The 18,807-nt window shown below is 43.3% G+C and overlaps 1 protein-coding gene across 2 annotated transcripts in view; it reads left to right on the top strand.

The window, feature by feature from the left end:
• Window positions 1-18,807, top strand: part of BRSK2 (BR serine/threonine kinase 2) — a 300,274-nt gene that overhangs the window by 212,175 nt on the left and 69,292 nt on the right. For both annotated transcript variants that reach the window (XM_057372174.1, XM_057372175.1), the window contains exons 5-7: window positions 6,186-6,302; window positions 17,300-17,333; window positions 18,209-18,277. In XM_057372174.1, the coding sequence (XP_057228157.1) occupies window positions 6,186-6,302; window positions 17,300-17,333; window positions 18,209-18,277 (220 nt within the window). The remainder of the gene's footprint in view (window positions 1-6,185; window positions 6,303-17,299; window positions 17,334-18,208; window positions 18,278-18,807) is intronic.

The following is an 18,807-nucleotide window of genomic DNA, read 5'->3' as shown; positions in this document are numbered from 1 at the left end:
CTGTGGGGACAGAGCGGGTGACAAGCCCCTCGCTCGCTGTGGCTGCGGGGACAGAGCGGGTGACAAGCCCCGGGTTCCCTGTGGGGACAGAGCGGGTGACAAGCCCCTCGCTCGCTGTGGCTGTGGGAATTGCTGCAGCGCCGGGCGGGGCGGGCCGCGGGCTCCTCATTGGCTGCGCGTGACATCACCGGCGCGAGCCGCCATTGGCGCCGCGCGGCCCCGCGCTCGCGGCCGGGCCCGGCTCCGCTGCGCTGGCTGCGGCTCCCACCGGCTGACAAATAAAAATATGATTACACAAAATGCCCCGTGGCAAACCTTATTATGGCTTCAGAGATAACAGATAATGCCAATTACTGCGCAGGGCAGTGGTGACATTGAGAGGAWATCCCCTGCGGTAATGAGCAGTGAGATGATTATTTCATTTTATTTTTATTTTGGTTGCGTTTCATTTTGTGTTTCTTTTTTTTTTCTTCCTTCTCCCTGAGCGTGCACAAGAGGGGTTAAGGCAGGTTCTTTATGAATATTGATAAGTGACAATTATGAGGGCCCTTTCTCCTTTCTTTGCCTGGGGCTGTGCTTGTTTGAGTACACACAAGGAAGGCTCTTGCTGAAGAGTGTCTGTGTGTGCCTGCGTGGGCATGGGGSTGTGTGACTTGGAGGGCTGAGGAGATGAATCAGTGCTTTGTTTGACTTTGCCGTGTGTTCTTCCCTCAGCGCAGGGAGGGAAAGGCTCCTCATAAAATAACACTTCAAGATTTCACAGCAGTAGTGCCAAAATCTCTGGTATATTCCTGCAGSCAGAAGCTGCAGAGAGCACTGTCAGTAAGGGAAGCAGGCTTTTAGAGAGAAATCTGGGGTGTCTCCGAGAAACAGAGAGGGCTGAAGAATGCCAGGTGCCATGTTCTGTCAGATAGTGCCACCCTCCTCTTAACTCCAGCCCTGCCCTGCTTCATTTATAAGGAGCATGCTGGAGTGTTCTGCAGGGAGGGTCTGTCCAATGCTGAAGACTCCAGCAGATGGATGCTTTGAAATCATGACTCAAGGCCTCCAATGTGAAACTGGTCTAGAAATTGTAGGCATTTAGTAAGATTGGTTGCTGGTTTGGGGTTGTTTTTATTTTTTTCTGGTCCTTGAGCCTTCAGGTTTTCTTTCAGACCTTTAGAATGAGAAAGGTCTATTTTTCCCCTGTCGAAAGCTGATATTCACCAATCAGTACCTGAATYCAAGAGTTTCAGATCTGTGATCAAGCCTCACTGCAAAACAGTGAGGAATTTTCAGATATCCCTTGTAAGGGAATGGGAGAAAACCCATCAAGTGCAGCAGCTGCGATGCCAAAGGCAAAGTTACCAGCTCAGCTAAAGTCAGAGAACATGTATTTTTGTAAGTTTTCTTCTTTAAATAAGCCACTGGAAACTCAAAAATAGCATAGTCGTACTGTAAGCATAACCACGTAACATACTCTGGGAAGTGCAGCAGTGGTGATCGGACCTGACAGTCTGTGCTGGCTTTGAAACACATGAATATATTCTTTGAGGAGAGGTTGGCAGGGAGAAACAATATATTTTAATGGATCAATGGAAATAATTGAAAAGCAAGCAGTGTTTTATGCACATAAACCCTTTCTCAGGACTCCTGATATGTTTATAGATGTTGTCCTTTTTCCTAGCTATAATTATATTTACTTGTCCTGCAAAATTCTGTGAAAACTTACTAAATTTGAGCATAGCAACCATGGCTATAAACCAAGAATCTTCTCTAGGCAGATACAGCTTACATRTTTGGATCTGATTTTCAGAAGCAAGAGAAAATAAGATTAAAGGCTTTTTTTTTCTGATGAAATTTATAAAAATTCTTCTCATGCTATTAATTGTTACTGATAAATTATTTGCATCGCATCCGGCACTCTAAGAGGAGTACTGCAGAGCAATTATTTTGTAGTCTGGCCCTACTGGGAGTTTGGGGTCAGTAAGAAAAGCATTTGCAAAGTAGCCAACAATTTGATTAGTACAAATGACCTGCAACTACTCCAATTAAGAGGTTTCTTGGGTTAGAAATCTGTGACCTACAATGAGTTGTCATAGAAACTGATATGAACGTTTTCAGTTCAAACATCACCTTAAAATAATACCTCCGTTTGTCATCTCATGCCAGCTGRCATAGTTCCTTTGAATCCAAGATCTAGAGTATGCCTCTACACCTGTATTCTTCTGACAGCCCTGGGTGACAGGCAGAGTGTGTTACTTCTGCAGTTGCTGCAGTACAGGTACAGGGATATTCYAAGAGCAGGAGGACGGACTGGAAAAACACTGGAGGCAACTAAAGGAACTGTATGAATAGCATCCCTGGCAGTGACTAGAAAGCAAGCATGGCCAGTCTGGAAGTGGGAAGCTGGAACAYGTTAATGCATATATGAGCCTTTCATTTTCCATGCACCACCTCCAAGAATGGTGTCCATTTCCATGGAAAAGTTTTTTCAGAGCTCTCTCTGCATCCATCTTACGCTGCAAGGAAATTGCAAAGCCCTTGTTGTAGCTTGTGAAAGAGATGTTGCCAGAGTCTGACAGTGTGTGCTTCCCCTGACATGGCTTCCTCTATGGCTCCCTTTCCCATGCTCTCCCTTCAAAACCCCACTGGATGCTGGCTAAGGAGGCTGACTTCTTACRCTGTTGTCTTGGTGCAGAAGCTCTGGGAGTCTGTGGCCACTATGGATCAGGGTGACACTGGTTTCTTCTTCAGTCCTGCATTTCTCTTTTGCATTCTTTCTCAGCACATTGGAGGCTCAGTTGGAGTTTGCTGTGTTTGTCAGTAAAGAAGCTGCTTTCTTCTCTCCTKGTTTTCCAGTTGTCTGATAAAGCCCCTACAGCTTTAGAGCCTTTAGAACAAGGAAAGGGTAACGAGTCCTCTGCTCACCTGCAGAGAGGAGTTGATGTGGTCATACAAGACATGGAGTGCCAGAGATTTCAGCTGGAATGGAACCAAATTAAATGCATTTACTCTGCACTGCTCCACTAATGCCAAGTAATTACCACATACAGTGGGATTTTTGTTTTGTTTTATTTTGTTTCATTTTGGCACAAGAGAATTATTTTCAAATGTGAGTGCATTAGGCAGTCTGAGCTGCTGGGCTCTTAGGTAAATTATAACAAGCCTTCACTATTCCCGTAAGTTTCTCTCCCTTCCCCTTGGCATTTGAAAAGTTGGCARTATAAAGATGGGAAATGCAAATGCAGAGAGGAAGTCTCTTTCCCAGTGGCAGTGATGCTGGTTCTGCCACTCTGGTGCAAATTTCTGTCCTGACTTCTATCCCCAGGCAAATTCAAAGCCTCATTTCCCCACTTGATTCTCCCTAAAAACCCAGGCCTAAAACTGTGTTGTGGATCCCATCTGATGGGAAGACAGGATGACATGAAGACTCCTTTCCACAAGTGAATATTGTCCTTCTTTTCAAAGGTGGTGCCTCTCCCCTTTCACTGCCTCTCAGTGGTCTGGGAGCAGGGCTGGTTCAAGGTTCACATGCATTGTGCTCCATCTGTGGCAAACCTGCCAAGGCTGGAAGCTTTGAGTCATAGAAAGAGAGCATTTTTGCATTTCCTTTAGCTGTACCATGTTCCTTAAATGAGGTGTTTTGTTATGAGCGTACATCCAGGCTGTTGGATGTCCTGTGCTTAGGTCGTGCTCCACCTTGATCATTCCTTCTCTCTAAATGCACTATACAAGTYTAGGATAAGCAAAGGATTCAATTTTTAGGTACAAAAGTCACATGTCAGCAGTATGYCTGCTATAAACTGAATATATATATGAATCATACCGTATCATGCAGTGCACAAGCAGTGCAACAGGCACAGGCAGCAGCACCCTCAGCTTCTAAACCATGCATCTGTTCAGCAGTCAGCCAGGAGCAGCTGCCAAGACTGAAAGACAACTACAGCCACTGAAAAGCTGCACAGCGGAAGGACACACTCTCAGCTCGAGCTSTGAGGAGGTTTCTTGTTTCATAGCATCAAACAAGCAATGCTTACTTTACAGGAGCTGTTACCTGCTCCTGAACCCTGGTCCTCAGACAGGAACTGCAGCACATCTCCCCAGCTGGATAAAGTCTTCTCATTAATGAAAGCAGTTGTAAGATGAGAACTGTCCAGGATGTCTGCAAAGGAAAGATGAAATCACACACTACTGTCTCATTAGTGTCCAGCTTTCCTCACTTGCCTTACTACTATGGGCTCTTCAATCCATTTCACTGCTGGAGCTGGAGAATGTTAAACTTCGGCAGGTGTTGATGATCTTGTCTTTGTCTGGGACTGCTGTTCTTGATGATGACATTCTGGGGTTCTTTTCCTGGCCATTAACTGCTCATTCATATCCTCTGGAACCTTACCTTGTCACTCATCTCCTGCATTTTTTTGTCAACTAGTTATGACTATTGTGATGRTTATTATAGAACTAGTAAGTCTGTCTCCAGTTACCTCAAACCTTGGATTTCTATGAGAAATACAGATTTGGTAAAGCACCTTTTCCATTTCCAGATGAAAATATGCAGAAATCTGAATCATGATGCTCCATTATCTACAGAATTGTAGACTGTGGTTAACAAGGCCACTGTTTTATATACAGGTTCATAATGTTTATACAAGATTGGAGACTAAATTTTAAAAAGCAAGAGGGAAGAAATCATAGGTCTCAGTGGGGCAGATGACCAGTAACTGCTTTGAATGTGTGCTGTTTTGTTGGGAGTCTCCTTTGGAAATAATCGTTACAGTCTCCAGCTCTCCTATTACCTTGTGCTCTGGTTTTACATAGAATTAACCTGTATTATTTACAAGTTGTCTCTAACTAATCATTCCTCTTCTCTTCAGATCAGAGAATCTCATTTCCAAGGCCTTGTCATGCTGCTCATGTTGCTCTGAGAGGGAAGAGACTGTCCATCTTTACTCTTGTGTAGGGGTAGAATTACACTTGCGTGCATGAGGTGTGTTAGGGGAATGTTTTAAAACATGAAGAGGAAATGGCATAAAGATAAGGCTGCCTTCCATGATTGGTATCACTTGACTATCCTGGTACCCAGGTCTTTTGCCCAGTTCAGTTTCTGGTCAGAGTAACTGCTTTTAGTAGCAAATTTTTGCAAGTGAGCATTGTTTGCCTGACACTCAATGTTGTAGGATGTCCTTTTTACAYAGTTCTGCTTGTCCATGCAAGCTGGCAGTCCTGCCTCTTTACTTCTTTACTTTACAGAGCAATTTTGCCTACTCATAAGCAAACTCAAGAAGACTCTTTTCTTTAGTCAGCCTGAAGTGCTTCTCTAATCTCTGTGACTTCCCAAAAGTTGCAAATGAAAAAAAAAAAAAAAAACCACAGTCATCACAAATTTTGTGCGATATTCTTGTCTTTGGATAAAAAGTCAAGTGAATGTTATAGTTGTACAGAAGCACCTGAATACTTAGAAGCAGATGTGGGGGCAACAGTGGTTTTGGCTGTGAGCAGTGGAAATTAATAAATATATGAATATGTGCTTTAGAGCAGGAGTTACCATCATAAAGATGGTGGCTGCCTGGCTCTTCCCGTGTTGGCAAATAATAAGAGAATCAAGCTCTGATGGAAAGAAGGGAATCCTCTCTCCTTCCCACTGCTGACACACTCAGTGGAAAGYGCTGCTGAGTTGAAGGGATTTCTCCATCAGAGCTAATTACCCAAAATTATTTCAAAGCCTTATGCCTATGTAAACAATTCCTAATATGAATGTTTTGCAGTAGCATTTACACCAAGAATTTTTTTTTCTCTAGATATCACTCATTTTGTTTCCTGTTGTTTACAGAGTGTATTGATGGTGTTGCCTCCTACCTTAAGGATCTGTCATATGATGGAGTATATCAGTCCCAAGCTGAAATTCTCCTATTATTTCCCTCAGTTTCTCCCTCATAATTGTGTTGGTATCACTAGAATTTGAAGATGTTTCTTTTCTGGCAGGACACTGCAGGCCTTACATTCATCAGGAGTGGCCATCTGGGATGAGGTCTAGAATACTGCAAGGATTGGGTCTTGGTTGTGTGTGTTCTCCTGCCTGGGACAGGAAAACAAATTAGATCAATTACAGTAAAACAGGTTGGATGCTATTCTGGATAAAGAACGAGTTTTGGAGTGGGAAAGCTGTTGTGGATATTTTAACTCACATTTTGACCCTTTCTTTACAGCCACAGGGACTTAAAACCAGAAAACCTACTGCTGGATGAAAAGAACAACATCCGGATAGCAGACTTYGGGATGGCATCTCTGCAGGTTGGGGACAGCTTGTTAGAAACCAGTTGTGGGTGAGTGTCTCAAAGCCTATTACAAAAATGAGRAGCAGATTCCAGACACAGAAGTTGTCTATAATAAGGGTTTCAGTAAAAATCTGCAGACCTACACACTGCATTGGTGTTGACCAGCAAGACAATAAGTTTATATGATGTATGTAGTGTGGAAGATGACTAAAAGAAAGGGGGTGTTAAGTGCTTTACGGTGAAATCAGGCCACTATAAGTGTCACATACAGATATAAAAATCAAGGCCTTCAGATTTGGATTTGCCTGCAGATGCTGGTATATGTTTGCATTCACTGGCCATATAATTTTTGGGAGCTGAAAGCAGTGCTGTTGACTGTTTTAAGAAGAGACTTTGAAAAAATATTACGGGGTGGAAAAATAAATGAATCTAGAAGTTCTTAAATGAAATTTGTATGTTCTGTCTAGGCTCTCTGCCTGCAGCTGTTGGTGTTCATACTCCACACTGCTTCTGTCAGTTCCCATGCAGGAGTGACAGGAAGGAAGCAGGGTCCTTTGCAGTGACAGGCAGGGCATGAATGCAAGTATGGTGGAACCTGCCTGGTGGACTATTGTAGGGGCAGTCTAAAGACATTTCCATAGGAATTCAGTCACCTTGGGGCACCACGGGGGCCATGTTCCCCAATTCCCTGTGCTGTGGTGATTGTGCAGGAGCTGTGGCACTGAGCTGTAGCAAGGGCAATAGCTGCATCGAGGTGCTGCAGCCTGGCACCACTACACCGGCTTTCAGCTGTGTCTGAATTTGTTATAACAGCAAGCACAGAAACCAGACAGTGCCAGCAGATTTCTACTTCCTCCCATGCAGACTGACTCTTCTTGTCCTTTGGTATTATGATTCTGATAGCTTCAGCTYAGATGGTTACAGTTCATGTTTTTTTCCATCTGTTCTCTGGGCCAGGYCAGTTCAGGATAGACATGGAGCCGTCATGGTTCCCTCTAAAGCCCAGCCCCTGCCTCTCAGGCTGTATGGCTCTGCTTTCCAAGTTATGAATAATGGATAGCAAAAGTACTTGAAGTTCATGGTATCATAGAATGCTGGTTGATGAGTAAACTGGTACCCACTGTTTCTCCTGTCCATGTCAAGTCAAAATCTGAGTTCTTAGCAGCACAAAGGAAAAGGAAGGAGGGCTGTAATGCCAAGGCCGAGTACCAGGTCCTGCGCTTGGGTAGGAAGACACTCAGTGATATCAATACAGGCTGAGGGATGAAAGGTTTCAGAGCAGTCCTGCTGAGAAGGGCTTGGGGGTACTGGTGGGTGAAAGGCTGGACATGAGCCAGCCATGTGCACTTGCAGCCCAGAGAGCCAAATGTATCCTGGGCTGCATCCAAAGGAGCATGACCAGCAGGAAGAGGGAGGGGGTGCTGCCCCTCTGCTGTGCTCTGATGAGACCTGCACTGCATCCTGCTTTGGGGGTTCTATAGCRTAAGAAGGATATTAAAAGTGGGTCCAGAGGCCATGAGGATGGTTGGAAGGCTGTAACACCTCAYCTGTGAGGACAGACTGATAGAGTTGAGGTTATTCAGGCTGGAGAGAAAAGGCTCCAGGAGACCTTATTGCAAACTTTCAGTACAGAAAGGGCAACTACAAAAAAGATGAAGACAGACTGTTTAGCAGGACCTGTTGTGACAGGACAAGGGATAATTGTTTTAAACTAAAAAAGGATTACCTACAAGGAAGAAGTTTTCTGCTCTGAGGGTGATAAAACACTGAACAGGTTTCTCAAAGAGGTGGTAGGTTCCCCATCCCTAGAAACATCCAGGGTCCAGTTGGATGTGGCTCTGAGCAACCTGGTCTGTTTGAAGATATCCCTGCTCACTGCAGGGGAATTGGACTAGATGAGCTTTAAAGATCCCTTCCAACCTAAACCATTCAGTGATTCTACACATCTGTTGCTTGCAGCTGCTTTCAAACTTCCCCTCTAGATAARGGAATGCAGTCCTCCCTGCATTTGCCACAAAGCCTGTACACTCTCTAGAGAAAACTGTTCCCCTTCCTTCCATGAGGAAAAAGAGGAAGTATAGAAGCCAACCTAGCCTCAATTGCCCTGTAGGATATTTCAAACTCCTTGGGAACCTCTCAGTAGGGTTCCTGYTCTTGTTAGCACTGAGCTCTGTCATCCAGATCTGGAGTCTCAAAGGGTGACTTCCTTTCCATAARCTGTGCTGGAATTCAAACCTCCATGCTTCAAGCAGATCCAGCCCCCACATTGTGGCCTTAAAATGCACTAATACAGAAATCAATGGAATGGAAGAGATGTGCCTGTAATAAACAGAACACAGCAGCAATGCTATGATCTCCTGCCTTGTAGATGCATTTTAAGTGTGTTGCCAGTAACTAGGCCTCCATGTGAGCTATTACACCACTTCATTAATTCTCCTGGCATGCAGCCCAGCRTGGCTGATATTGCTGTCTTGTGATCTCCCTGGTTTGGGGGGTGAAGGGAGGAAGGAAGGAAGGAAGGAATATATAACAATATGCCACACTGTTCGCAGAAAAAGGTAATCCAGTTATGACTCCCTTTCCCTTGGAGCAYACACAGTAACCAACCTCAGAGCTTTTTAAGGCAACAGTTTTGCCTACCCATATAGTTAGTACTTTCAGCCAGCATGAAAAGGAACAAAACAGAGTGAATCATGGCTGAGATATTGAGCTTTAATGAGATGCTCYTCTGTGCGCCCAAAAGTTAGTTTCAAGAATGGCTTTATACATACTGTGCACACTGATAATGAGATGAAACTGTAACATTTCCATTGACAGTCACACAAGGAGTCTCCAGGTATTTCTGTCAGTCAGAGTGGGAGGCTCAGATGGAGTTGAGCCGTGTGATACAGCTAACTTTGTCAGTTCAGCAAAGCGGGGAGACTTCAGTCAAAAATTCTTTGCTGTCACAAGTGAACTGCTAAGTTTAGTCCAAAGTTTGGGTAGTCTTCAGGTCACCACAGAACCTTGACTGACCTCTTGAAGAGTAGCCTCACGTAGCCTGAAGTACGATGTAATTGCATACCTCAGAGTCAGTGTTTTCTGGGAGTTACTCCTTAGGTCTGCATGGTTTTCTGCAGTACTGACAGGTTGCCTGGATGAAACAATAAAAGTTCAATCCTCGTGTGTTTGTGTAGGAGAAGGAGGTAAGAATGGACTTGCTCTTTCACTGACATAATTTGTCACTGRCAGACTGCACATTGGGCCTTGATTGTAATGAATGCCCATTACAGGAATTGTGTATGCATAGCACAGAGGAATAAGCTGTAGGTTTTTTAGTGTATTTAAACCCTTGAGGGGAAGAGGCTGTGTAGGTTCTGCAGGACTGATTCTGCTCATGACAGAAATTGCACAGCAAGGCAGCCTTACAGAGAGATGGTCCTTGAAATGCCAAAATAACACAGTGAGTCTCTTCATTCGTTCAGAAGCAGGGAAGGTCTGTCAGCTAACAGCAGGCAAGGAAGCAAGAGAAAGATGTGATAGGCTACTTCTATTATTTTAGATCTCTTCAGCTCTTCTTCCTCTTTACCTATCCAGGCAGTGGCATGCAGAGACATTCCCCATCTCTTTCACAGTGATTGTTCCTGGCGTGCTGCCTTGCAATGTTTCAGAATGGTAGATGTTTGTCCAATCCATCCTGAATTGTCACTAGGCAAGAAGAGTGAGTGCCTTCTGGTTAAACCTCAGGTCTCAGGCCCGCGTTACACGAGCTTGATTTCTGTCTCTGCTGAAGGCGATCACGGTGGTCTAGGATAAGATGCATTGCCCTGCTGTGCTTCAGTTCTCCATCATGGCAAGTCATTGATGTGTCAGCAGACCTGTGGTGTGCAGATAATTCAGAGGGCCAATACACCTCAGTGTCCAAACATCATTTCTGATTTTAATTACATAATATGATGCTACACATATTCTTTCCTGCTTATAACAAATGTGTATATATGTCTAAAACATATGCAAGTGTCCTACATCCAGTTATTGTTAGGGTTGCAAATTTAAACTCTTGAATTTGGAAATCCCAGAATTAGTACTTTTACCYCATCTCATCAAGAGCTTCCATTTCCAGCACTCTATTCCCATCTCCTTCCTGATTTGTTCTATAGTCTTGCTGACATATCCCATTCATTTCTACTCCATATTTGGCCCCAAATCCCAGATTTTTTCTCTTTTCCACTAGGTTCCAGCTCTAGTTTCCCTCACCTGGTAGGCTGAGTTGCTGTCAGTCCTAGATCTACTTCATTAGTTTTGTACTCCATTTGTTTTATAGTTTGGTACCAYGTGATAACCCCACCCATAGCAGCTCAAACTATCAGATTCAGATAAAAAAAATACTCTGTGAAGTGATACAAATGCGGGTAGAATGTTGATCCTAGTACTYTAGGGAGTTTCTGCTACTAAATGCAAACTGCGGTTTTCTAGTGAAATTCAGTATTTCTACGATATAATTTCTAGAGAATGCAGATAAATACTCAGGTATTCTCTTTTCAGTGGAGAACACCAGAAATTTTTGTTTCTTTTTCTTATGAGAAAAAACATTTACTTGAAAGTAGATTTAAATAGTGGAAATGTCTCAGCCCATACACAGCCCATGCATGCACACAGAGGAAACCAGTCTGAGACAGAGAAAAAGCAAGGAAAGTTGTCATTAAATTTACAGTAAGTTWCAAGGAACATTAAAATGAGGATTATGAAGGGAAATACCAAAGAACTTTATTAATAACCATTGGTACCATCATCACCTGTAATACATCACAAGGTGTGTTAGACAAGCTTGGAGTCTGTAAAATCARTCCCGGAGAATTTAAGATGTGCTTTTCTTCAGATTTTCAGTGTAATATTTACTTAGCCTGTGCAGCTTGTACAGGTTCTTTTGCCTCATTTGATGATTGGATGGTGTATTTTTGTGAGTAAACATCCATTTAATGTTCGGGTTTTCCTCATCATTCATTTTAKGGAACCATTTATAACTTCCGCTCACTGCATTCAAGTCTTACTGTGAATGCTAGGTAGGATTTTATCTCTGTGTCTCAGGTTTATAAATACTAATTATACCGCTTTCATATTATGTTTGCTACATTGGTCTGGTTATCTCYATTTACATGAGGACAAGATTCTGCAGAATGAAATTCAAAATGAGTTTCATGAAACTCTAAACCAGTTTTGAGTATACAGTTGGATACTCTTAAGACCCAGTACCTCAGGATACTTGGTMCTTTTTAACAATCCTTTACTTGGAGAGCTGAGTGCCTGCCAACTGCAGCTCCTGCTCCATGTGCTTATAAATGCTGGAAATCAAACACTGGATGTGTAGCACTGTGATCTGTAAACTGGGGAACATGCAACTGAGAATTACCTGTGAGCATCTCAGTTTAAGGCACCTGTTCATTTTCTTTAACAAGTGCTTGCTGCTGAAGGCAGGGACCCCCCTTGGAGTGATGGATATGACCCCCCTTCCCTCTGAATTATTGTAGCTTTGAAAATCACAGGCTTTCAGGCAAGAATATGGTAAAAGGGAATAACAGTTTTTACTAATATGTATAACAAGGTGAAACAAGTAACAACAACGATAACAACTACCAACCCAACCACAAACCTAAAGACAGCCTCACACAGACACAGCCTCCMCTTTGGTGCAGTTACAGTYCCWGTYGGCAGGGGCRCTGTTGGCTYCYGGCYGGGCAGGGCGGGTGCGGTGATTCCCCRGCGGCTGCAGGGGGTGCTGTGGTGYGGGTCCCGGCTGACTCAGATTGCCCATGTGGCCAATGGCAGACACAAAACTGCASAGATGGACGGAGAAAAAGTTCCTCTACAAACTCACAGCGGAAACGTCGATCTCGGTGCWMCTCTGGACAGCAAGAAACCCCAGAATGGCCAGATGAGCAAAGACACGAGCAGAATCCCACGGCTGCAGATGGGATGCAGCAGAACTCGACCACCACAGCTGGAATCACAGYGRTCCCTGGAAAGGCACAGGGGCAGAAGATCCCAGTGCAGCAAACATGAACCAATGACCGGAGATGCTGGGCTCTGCAGAAAGCAGCAGGCAAGCTCTCCCCTCACAGGTAGCAGGTCTACTGTCCTCCCCTGAGCCAAGCTGGGCAGGAAGTGAAGCTACCCCCTCCTGCCACCCCCACACACACACTCTCCCCAAGCCCAAAACTCGCTCAAGAACTTTCCCCTCTCCAAAGAGAGAAAGAAGAAAAAAGAAAAAATAAAAACAAACCACCAGGCAGGAGAAGTGCTTAGGGAGACTCTTTGGGTGGGGCTGGGTTCTTTTGTCTTCACCAATCGCCCAGCCATCAAAAGGATGACCTGGCAATCAGTGTATCCCAGCAACAAAATGGGAAAGAAAAATTCCTCAAGAAAGTAAACAAAAGGAGAAGCCTTAACCCACAACACAAGGATCTGGTTCATTCTTTAAATTAAGGTCTCTTAAAGGTTCCAAGTCTTAAAATTCTGAACTGATATATTAGTTAATGAATTGATTTGCAGYGTCCCCAAAAATGTAATTTTACTCAAGGAGCAAACAGCTGTAAGATGGCTGAGGGCTGGATGCTGAGTTTTCTCACCCAAAGGTAAATGACTGAGTTCAAGCTGTACCAGAATATAGCACTCAGCCTTAACTACTCCCACTACTTTATTTGCAGCCTTACCTGCAGCTCCTACCTTCAYTGCAGCCTTAACTACCCACTGCTGCTGGATCCTTTCGTTAGTCTCTCCCTGTCTTTCTTTTCTGTGTGATCTGTGCCTGTCACTTTCTCTAGTTGGAATGCCAGTGTCCTTCTGAATTCCCTTTATTTTGCTATTCCTCTGGTCTTTCCCTTCATCTGAGCCCTTTGCTGCCCAGCATGGGGGGAAAGCAGAGGCAGCCTTTTGCTCTAGTGGATAACTCCTGCCTCTGAAAGGAGCTTGGAGACAGTGATTAAGAGAGGGGAAAGAAGGACTCTAGGATTGAGCAACAGCAAAACCAGACAGATGTGTGAGGATTTCTCTGCAGCTTTACAACATCCTATAYCAAGGTAACTTCATGCATAAGAAAAGCAGAGGAAAGGAGACTTCTTGTTTCTCCCTCTCTGCACTCTGCCTCTGTCCATGAGGCCTAAAGAATGGCTTTCAAAGAAGCTTCTCTTCTTCCCCAGATAGTACCATCTTAAGGCATGAGACCAAAGGACTGAGGCATAGACACTCATCTTTGATGGGACTTGGGAGCCCATTAGGCAGTGTAAYACATGTCACACTGTGGAGCAGGATCTCCTGTGTCTTTCTTTTCCCTGTTCCTTCTTCTCTGGCAAAGCAGTGAGTTGAGTGTGTGTTCCCAGATAAACCATTTGTGCCCAATGGATTTGTGTGTGCACTGTGCAGGTCTCTCTTACATACATAAAAAATCCTGTAACTCACAGGCACATCACATCTGTGCTGAAGATATGGCCCTGTTTGTCTCAGATCTACTGCAGCTGTACAGTATCTTGTTGTGCGCAGATCAAAAAAATACTTTTCTAGTTTCTCAGGTGGAATTCAGAAAAGATACATTGAGGCTTTCTAAATGCCTGGTTTAACTGTCCAGAGCTGTCCTGGATTTCACCATTTCTCTCTTGTCTTGTTTCCTCTGGTTTGGATCCCATGTAAATGCTTTGCTAAGGTCCCCTAAGATCCTTAAGATTTTTGTGACGTAGCGTCACAGCTGTGAATGACCATTCAGAGAGCCCTTCCTGACTCAGGCAGGCTAGCCTTGGAAAATCCACATCACCCTGGAAATAAACAGTGCCAACGATGCTGGTTTTTTTGCAGTGGTACCCACAGGCAGCAACTGTTTCTTGATCTTGCTGAGCGATATATTTATTTGTTATCAAGGGCAGATAGGGGCTTTTGCTGCACAGAGATGTAGCAGAATGATGAGGAGGTGGCCTAGGGGAAGAGACAGGGAATGTTGCTCTTGACACATCTATATTGAATAATTAGTGATAAGAGCCGAAGAAATATTCATGACTCTGTAGAAAAATAAATAGATTTTTGATTAAATTTGAGGTTTGTCTTTAGAGCAGTTGAAGTTGCTCTGTGATTGGTAGCATGGAAATGAGGTTTTTATGSATTCTGGCTGACTGGAGGATCCCTTTTAAAGCTGTTAGCCACGATAATGCTGCAGATATCCAGCTAGTGRGTGCTGGCAAGAATTCACAATGGCAATGCCAGAAACCTGTGCTCTCTGGGCAGTTGCAATGCAGCTGTTGAATGATCGAATCAATCCAACTTGTTCAAAGGGTTTATTATAACATTTACTGCACCCAGTCTCCTAGACTTTTGCAGATTTTCAAGTTTTTTTTAAATTCTTTTAAGATACATGGCTCATTCCGCTGAGTTCAGCAAGCCTCAGGAAGGTAAATGCTTTAAGGGCTTTTGCTAGGGGGACACACAAATAACTGTGTAGCTGTCTTGAGTTCTTCACAACACTTATATTCTTCTTTTTAAGGATGTTAGCACAGGAGGATTTCAAGGTGGTTACATTGCTCAGCACGCACAAGTAAGAGTCTGAAATCCTTGTTGGAGTCATGATAGACAAATCAAAAATCAGGAACACCCTGCAATACTCTGAGCACTCTGAGATATTGACTCTTCCAGTGCAYTGTGGTGCTATGGCCATCCAAAAAGGATTGTTCTGAAGGATGTTCCTGAACTGTACAGGACACCATGCAGGATTTGAGAGATCTGGCTAAAGTTTCAAGCTCAGCCACAGACACCATCTGTAGTAGCCATTTAATGTACTGTGTGTCTTCATGACTCACAGAAAGGCAGCTCTACCTTGAAGCTAAAATACGTGCAAAAGTGAGAAACTCAGAAATGCTAAGTGACAGGAGCTCAGCAGTTACCTCAGATCGTTTCTTCGCTCCTTTTACCCCTCTTATATTTTCTTATAAACCTAATGTGACTCAGTTATACAGACCCTGTTAGAACTGACCTTTCTCTTTTGAGGTGACTAAACTGAGCAAATATCCTTGATCTATGTTAATCCTGTACTGGTTTTGCTACCATTTTTTTTTTTTTTCAAACTCTAATTGCATTACTATGTTSCCTACCATTCCCACACTGCTCTCTTTCAGTGTCTAAGCAGTCCGGCACTAGTGAGAGTTGTACTTGTCAGGCCTGGGCTGCAGTCCCAGTTGTGGTGCTGATCCTTGCCTGTGGTTTGTGTGTGCCTTAGGGATGGCCTGTACCCTCTACAGCACTGTTAGATATGAGAAAAAGACAACATCACTAGTCAAGCATTCTCGCAAGAATAATTTGTCTTCTAAAAGCTTGCAAAATCATGTGTTAGTCCAGTGTTGTAACTGTTTGTGGTTTAGACTTTGGGGTTTTAAAAGGAATAGGTGTAGTGCAGCTAYTGGTTTGCTCTGAAGAGGCAAATTCATGGGAAACAATGTATTTTGGAAGTTTGGGAACATGTTCATAACATTAAGCAATTCAGTGTCTCACTCTGGCCTCACTTTCTCTCTTGTGGGGTGTGAAATCTGTGGAGACATTGCTCTTGCTTTAGTCAGAAGAGTAGACTCATGGTGAGGTTCTAGTCAGCTTTTTCAAACTGGGGGCAGCTGTGCCTTTTAAAAATGTTAAGTAACCTTGTCCGTGTTTCCGTGGCTGTCAGTGACAGAGCTGCATGGAGAGCCCACGTAGTCTGTCCTGCCCACTAAGATACGAGTCCATTCTTTCTGTTCTTCCAATGACCAACAGTAGCCATCTCTCTGAGGGAGACTCTGGTTTTCATTATTTGTTTTGGATCTTGAACCAAGATTTTTTAAATGTAGTCTAAAGAAAGGCACTACTGAGCAGACAGATTGGATTGAGTACCTGTGAGTATCCCACCTCTTAAATGGGTACTGGGTTGAGGTTGTATTACATATTGAACTAAGCTGCTGAATTCCACCTTTCCTAAAATTTGTGAGGGATCAACTGAATTTCTCTCTCCTCACATAAGCTTTGCTGTCAAGGTAGCTGCACTCCCACGTGTACACTGAGTTTATTGTCATGCTCTGCCAAAGGCTGTGATACCAAATCAGGGCATTCCATGCCCATGGGATGATATCTTGCCATAAGATAAGTGTAGTGTGTATGGAAATTCAATTAATGGGCTGTCTCACTGGGCATTAATATAGCATTCTAGCACAAAGCTAACCTCGCTGTGCTTCTGGTTTGCTCATTACTTTGTGAGACAGGTATTGCCCAGCCATGATTGCATTTGTCACAAGAAACACATGCACAAATGAAGACAGGCTCAGGGACTGCTGGGACGTGTCAGTATAAACAATAGCATGATTTGCACACGGGTTTCAGACAGTTTGCATCCCTTTTACTTGTCAAGTTACTTTAATGAAGGCTATAAAATAAATAGCCTTAGCTATAATCTTTAGGAATTAAAATTATTACCTGGTAAGTTGAAGTAATTAACTCTTCTCAGCCAGGACTCAAACAAGAGATATCTAGAAGAATGTGAAARGAATATATTAACTCACTAGGTAATAGTGCTACTGTCCATCCTTTTTAGTTTCTTTAAGCAAAAAAGGGCAAATTGAAATCATGTATTGGCAGCTTTTGTGACCACTGCTGTAAATGAGAGTCAGCAGAAGAGATACAAGACATGGTTTAGGGATGCATCTGTCTTTTTTCCTGTAAAAGGATTTGCTGTGTGGGCCTTCCTTTAATTAGATGCAAGGCCAAGTTAAAAGGTAGGATTAGAGAATTGGAATTCTCCACTCACAGAATTTCTCTGGTCTTCTCTTCATTCCTCACTTTTAAGAAATTTATAGTAGGGCCATAGAGTTTTAAGCTATGCTGGTTCTTGCTCATTTTCTGAGCCTGTTAGAAATGTGCTCTTGTTGAGGTAAGGAAAAACGAGCTGGTTTGCACACTTGTATTCTGTATAAGCAAGTCTATCATCATTCTGCTAAACAAAATGGAAATGCACATAACCGTAAATGCCAGGCTGTTACATACTCACTTGACTGTATTTTGTATTTCAGATCACCACAYTATGCTTGTCCTGAAGTCATCCGGGTAAGTTGGTTAATACTAGTGTACATAAATACATTTTTTGAAGTGTCCCTCATTGCAAGTTTGCAAGTAGGACCCTCTGCGCAAGAAATCTGTCCAAGGCAGAGGGAAAAGAAAGGATACAAGGAAAATAATTCAGTTTTGTTTGTTTGGCTCAGCCCTGAATCAAGTCACACTGATGGTATAAGGGAAATAATTGTGTCTTATTTTCACAGTACCCTTCATACTTTGTGATCAGACAGAAATACAGGAGCCTAGAAATACAGGCTTAATTTGATCTTTTGACCCAAGGGATATAGTCCCCTCAGCTTTCCTGTCTCTCATGTAGCTGTCATGACAGTAGAAGAGCCAGGGTTATTGTCGGTGTTATTGGTTTCCAATGAACAGTATTCTTTCCCTCTACTCCCCCTTTTGCCTTCTGAAAATAAGTATCCAAGATTTCAGTGCCCAAGATTGCTTCTTCCAAAGCATGTCTCTCCTGTAAAGCAGGAAGCACATAGGAGAGACTGTGCAGACAATACTATGAATTTGCAAATAACGTGGCTGAAGGACAGGGCAGAGAAAAACACCTCTTGATGTCCTTAATGCACCTCTGACTCTGTTTAAATGCCAGATCTGATAATTTGTGAGTTAACCATTCCTGCCCTGCTTCCACTTCTGAGGCTTTTCTCACAGGTTGCAGATAAGACTCTAAACTGATGTTCACAAAGATTCCATGAGTGGGGTGTGTAATGGCCTCCTAGTTGGGAAAGCCACCTTGGGAAGCAGGTAGCTGAATTGAAACGTGGTGTTTCCCATTCTCCCCTCTCTTGTCCTTCAAGGATAATTAATTTATTTTACTGATCGGTCTTTTGAACCTCTGTGTCGTTGCTGTGCAGGGAGAAAARTATGATGGAAGGAAAGCAGACGTCTGGAGCTGCGGAGTCATTTTGTTTGCGTTGCTAGTGGTGAGTCATCTTCCTTGCACTAGCCTTTAAAAAGAGAAGAAAAATCTGAAAGTGCTGCTGTATTTAATGGCAATTCTATTGACATCATGTAYGGATGGCTTTTTTTAGTGCTCTATTTTTGTATCTCTCAGTGGCATCCTTCCCTGTTATTTCTACATCAGCCCCAAAGGAAAAGCATGAGGAATATTTCACTGCTTCTTTGAAACTCTGCTGCCCTGCACAGGAGAGCATAGACAGGCATCAAAAACTTGCCTTCATAAATGCTCTTGGCTGTGTTGTGATGTTGCACCACATTTTTKTGATGGGAAAGGATGTGTAGGGTTACAACTCCAGCATACAGAGAGCATAGAGAGCATCAAACAAGTTGTCCTTCACAGGATCAAAATATGGCTGKGTTTGGGATGTGTTCTTGTTTTTCTGCTGTATGTATATATGTGCTTCAGCAGGTATATGCATATGTTAACCACAGTATTTTTTCAAGAGAAGACTTGAGTACCTCATCTTTGTTTCATGCAAGCAGTGAGCTACRT

This window comes from Malurus melanocephalus, unplaced genomic scaffold, assembly GCF_030028575.1.
Source record: "Malurus melanocephalus ecotype Western Australia unplaced genomic scaffold, MMel_1.1 scaffold_165, whole genome shotgun sequence".
In the NCBI taxonomy this organism is placed as follows: domain Eukaryota; kingdom Metazoa; phylum Chordata; class Aves; order Passeriformes; family Maluridae; genus Malurus; species Malurus melanocephalus.
The sequence above is the reverse complement of the archived record's forward strand: the minus strand, read 5'-3'. Positions and strand labels throughout refer to the sequence as shown.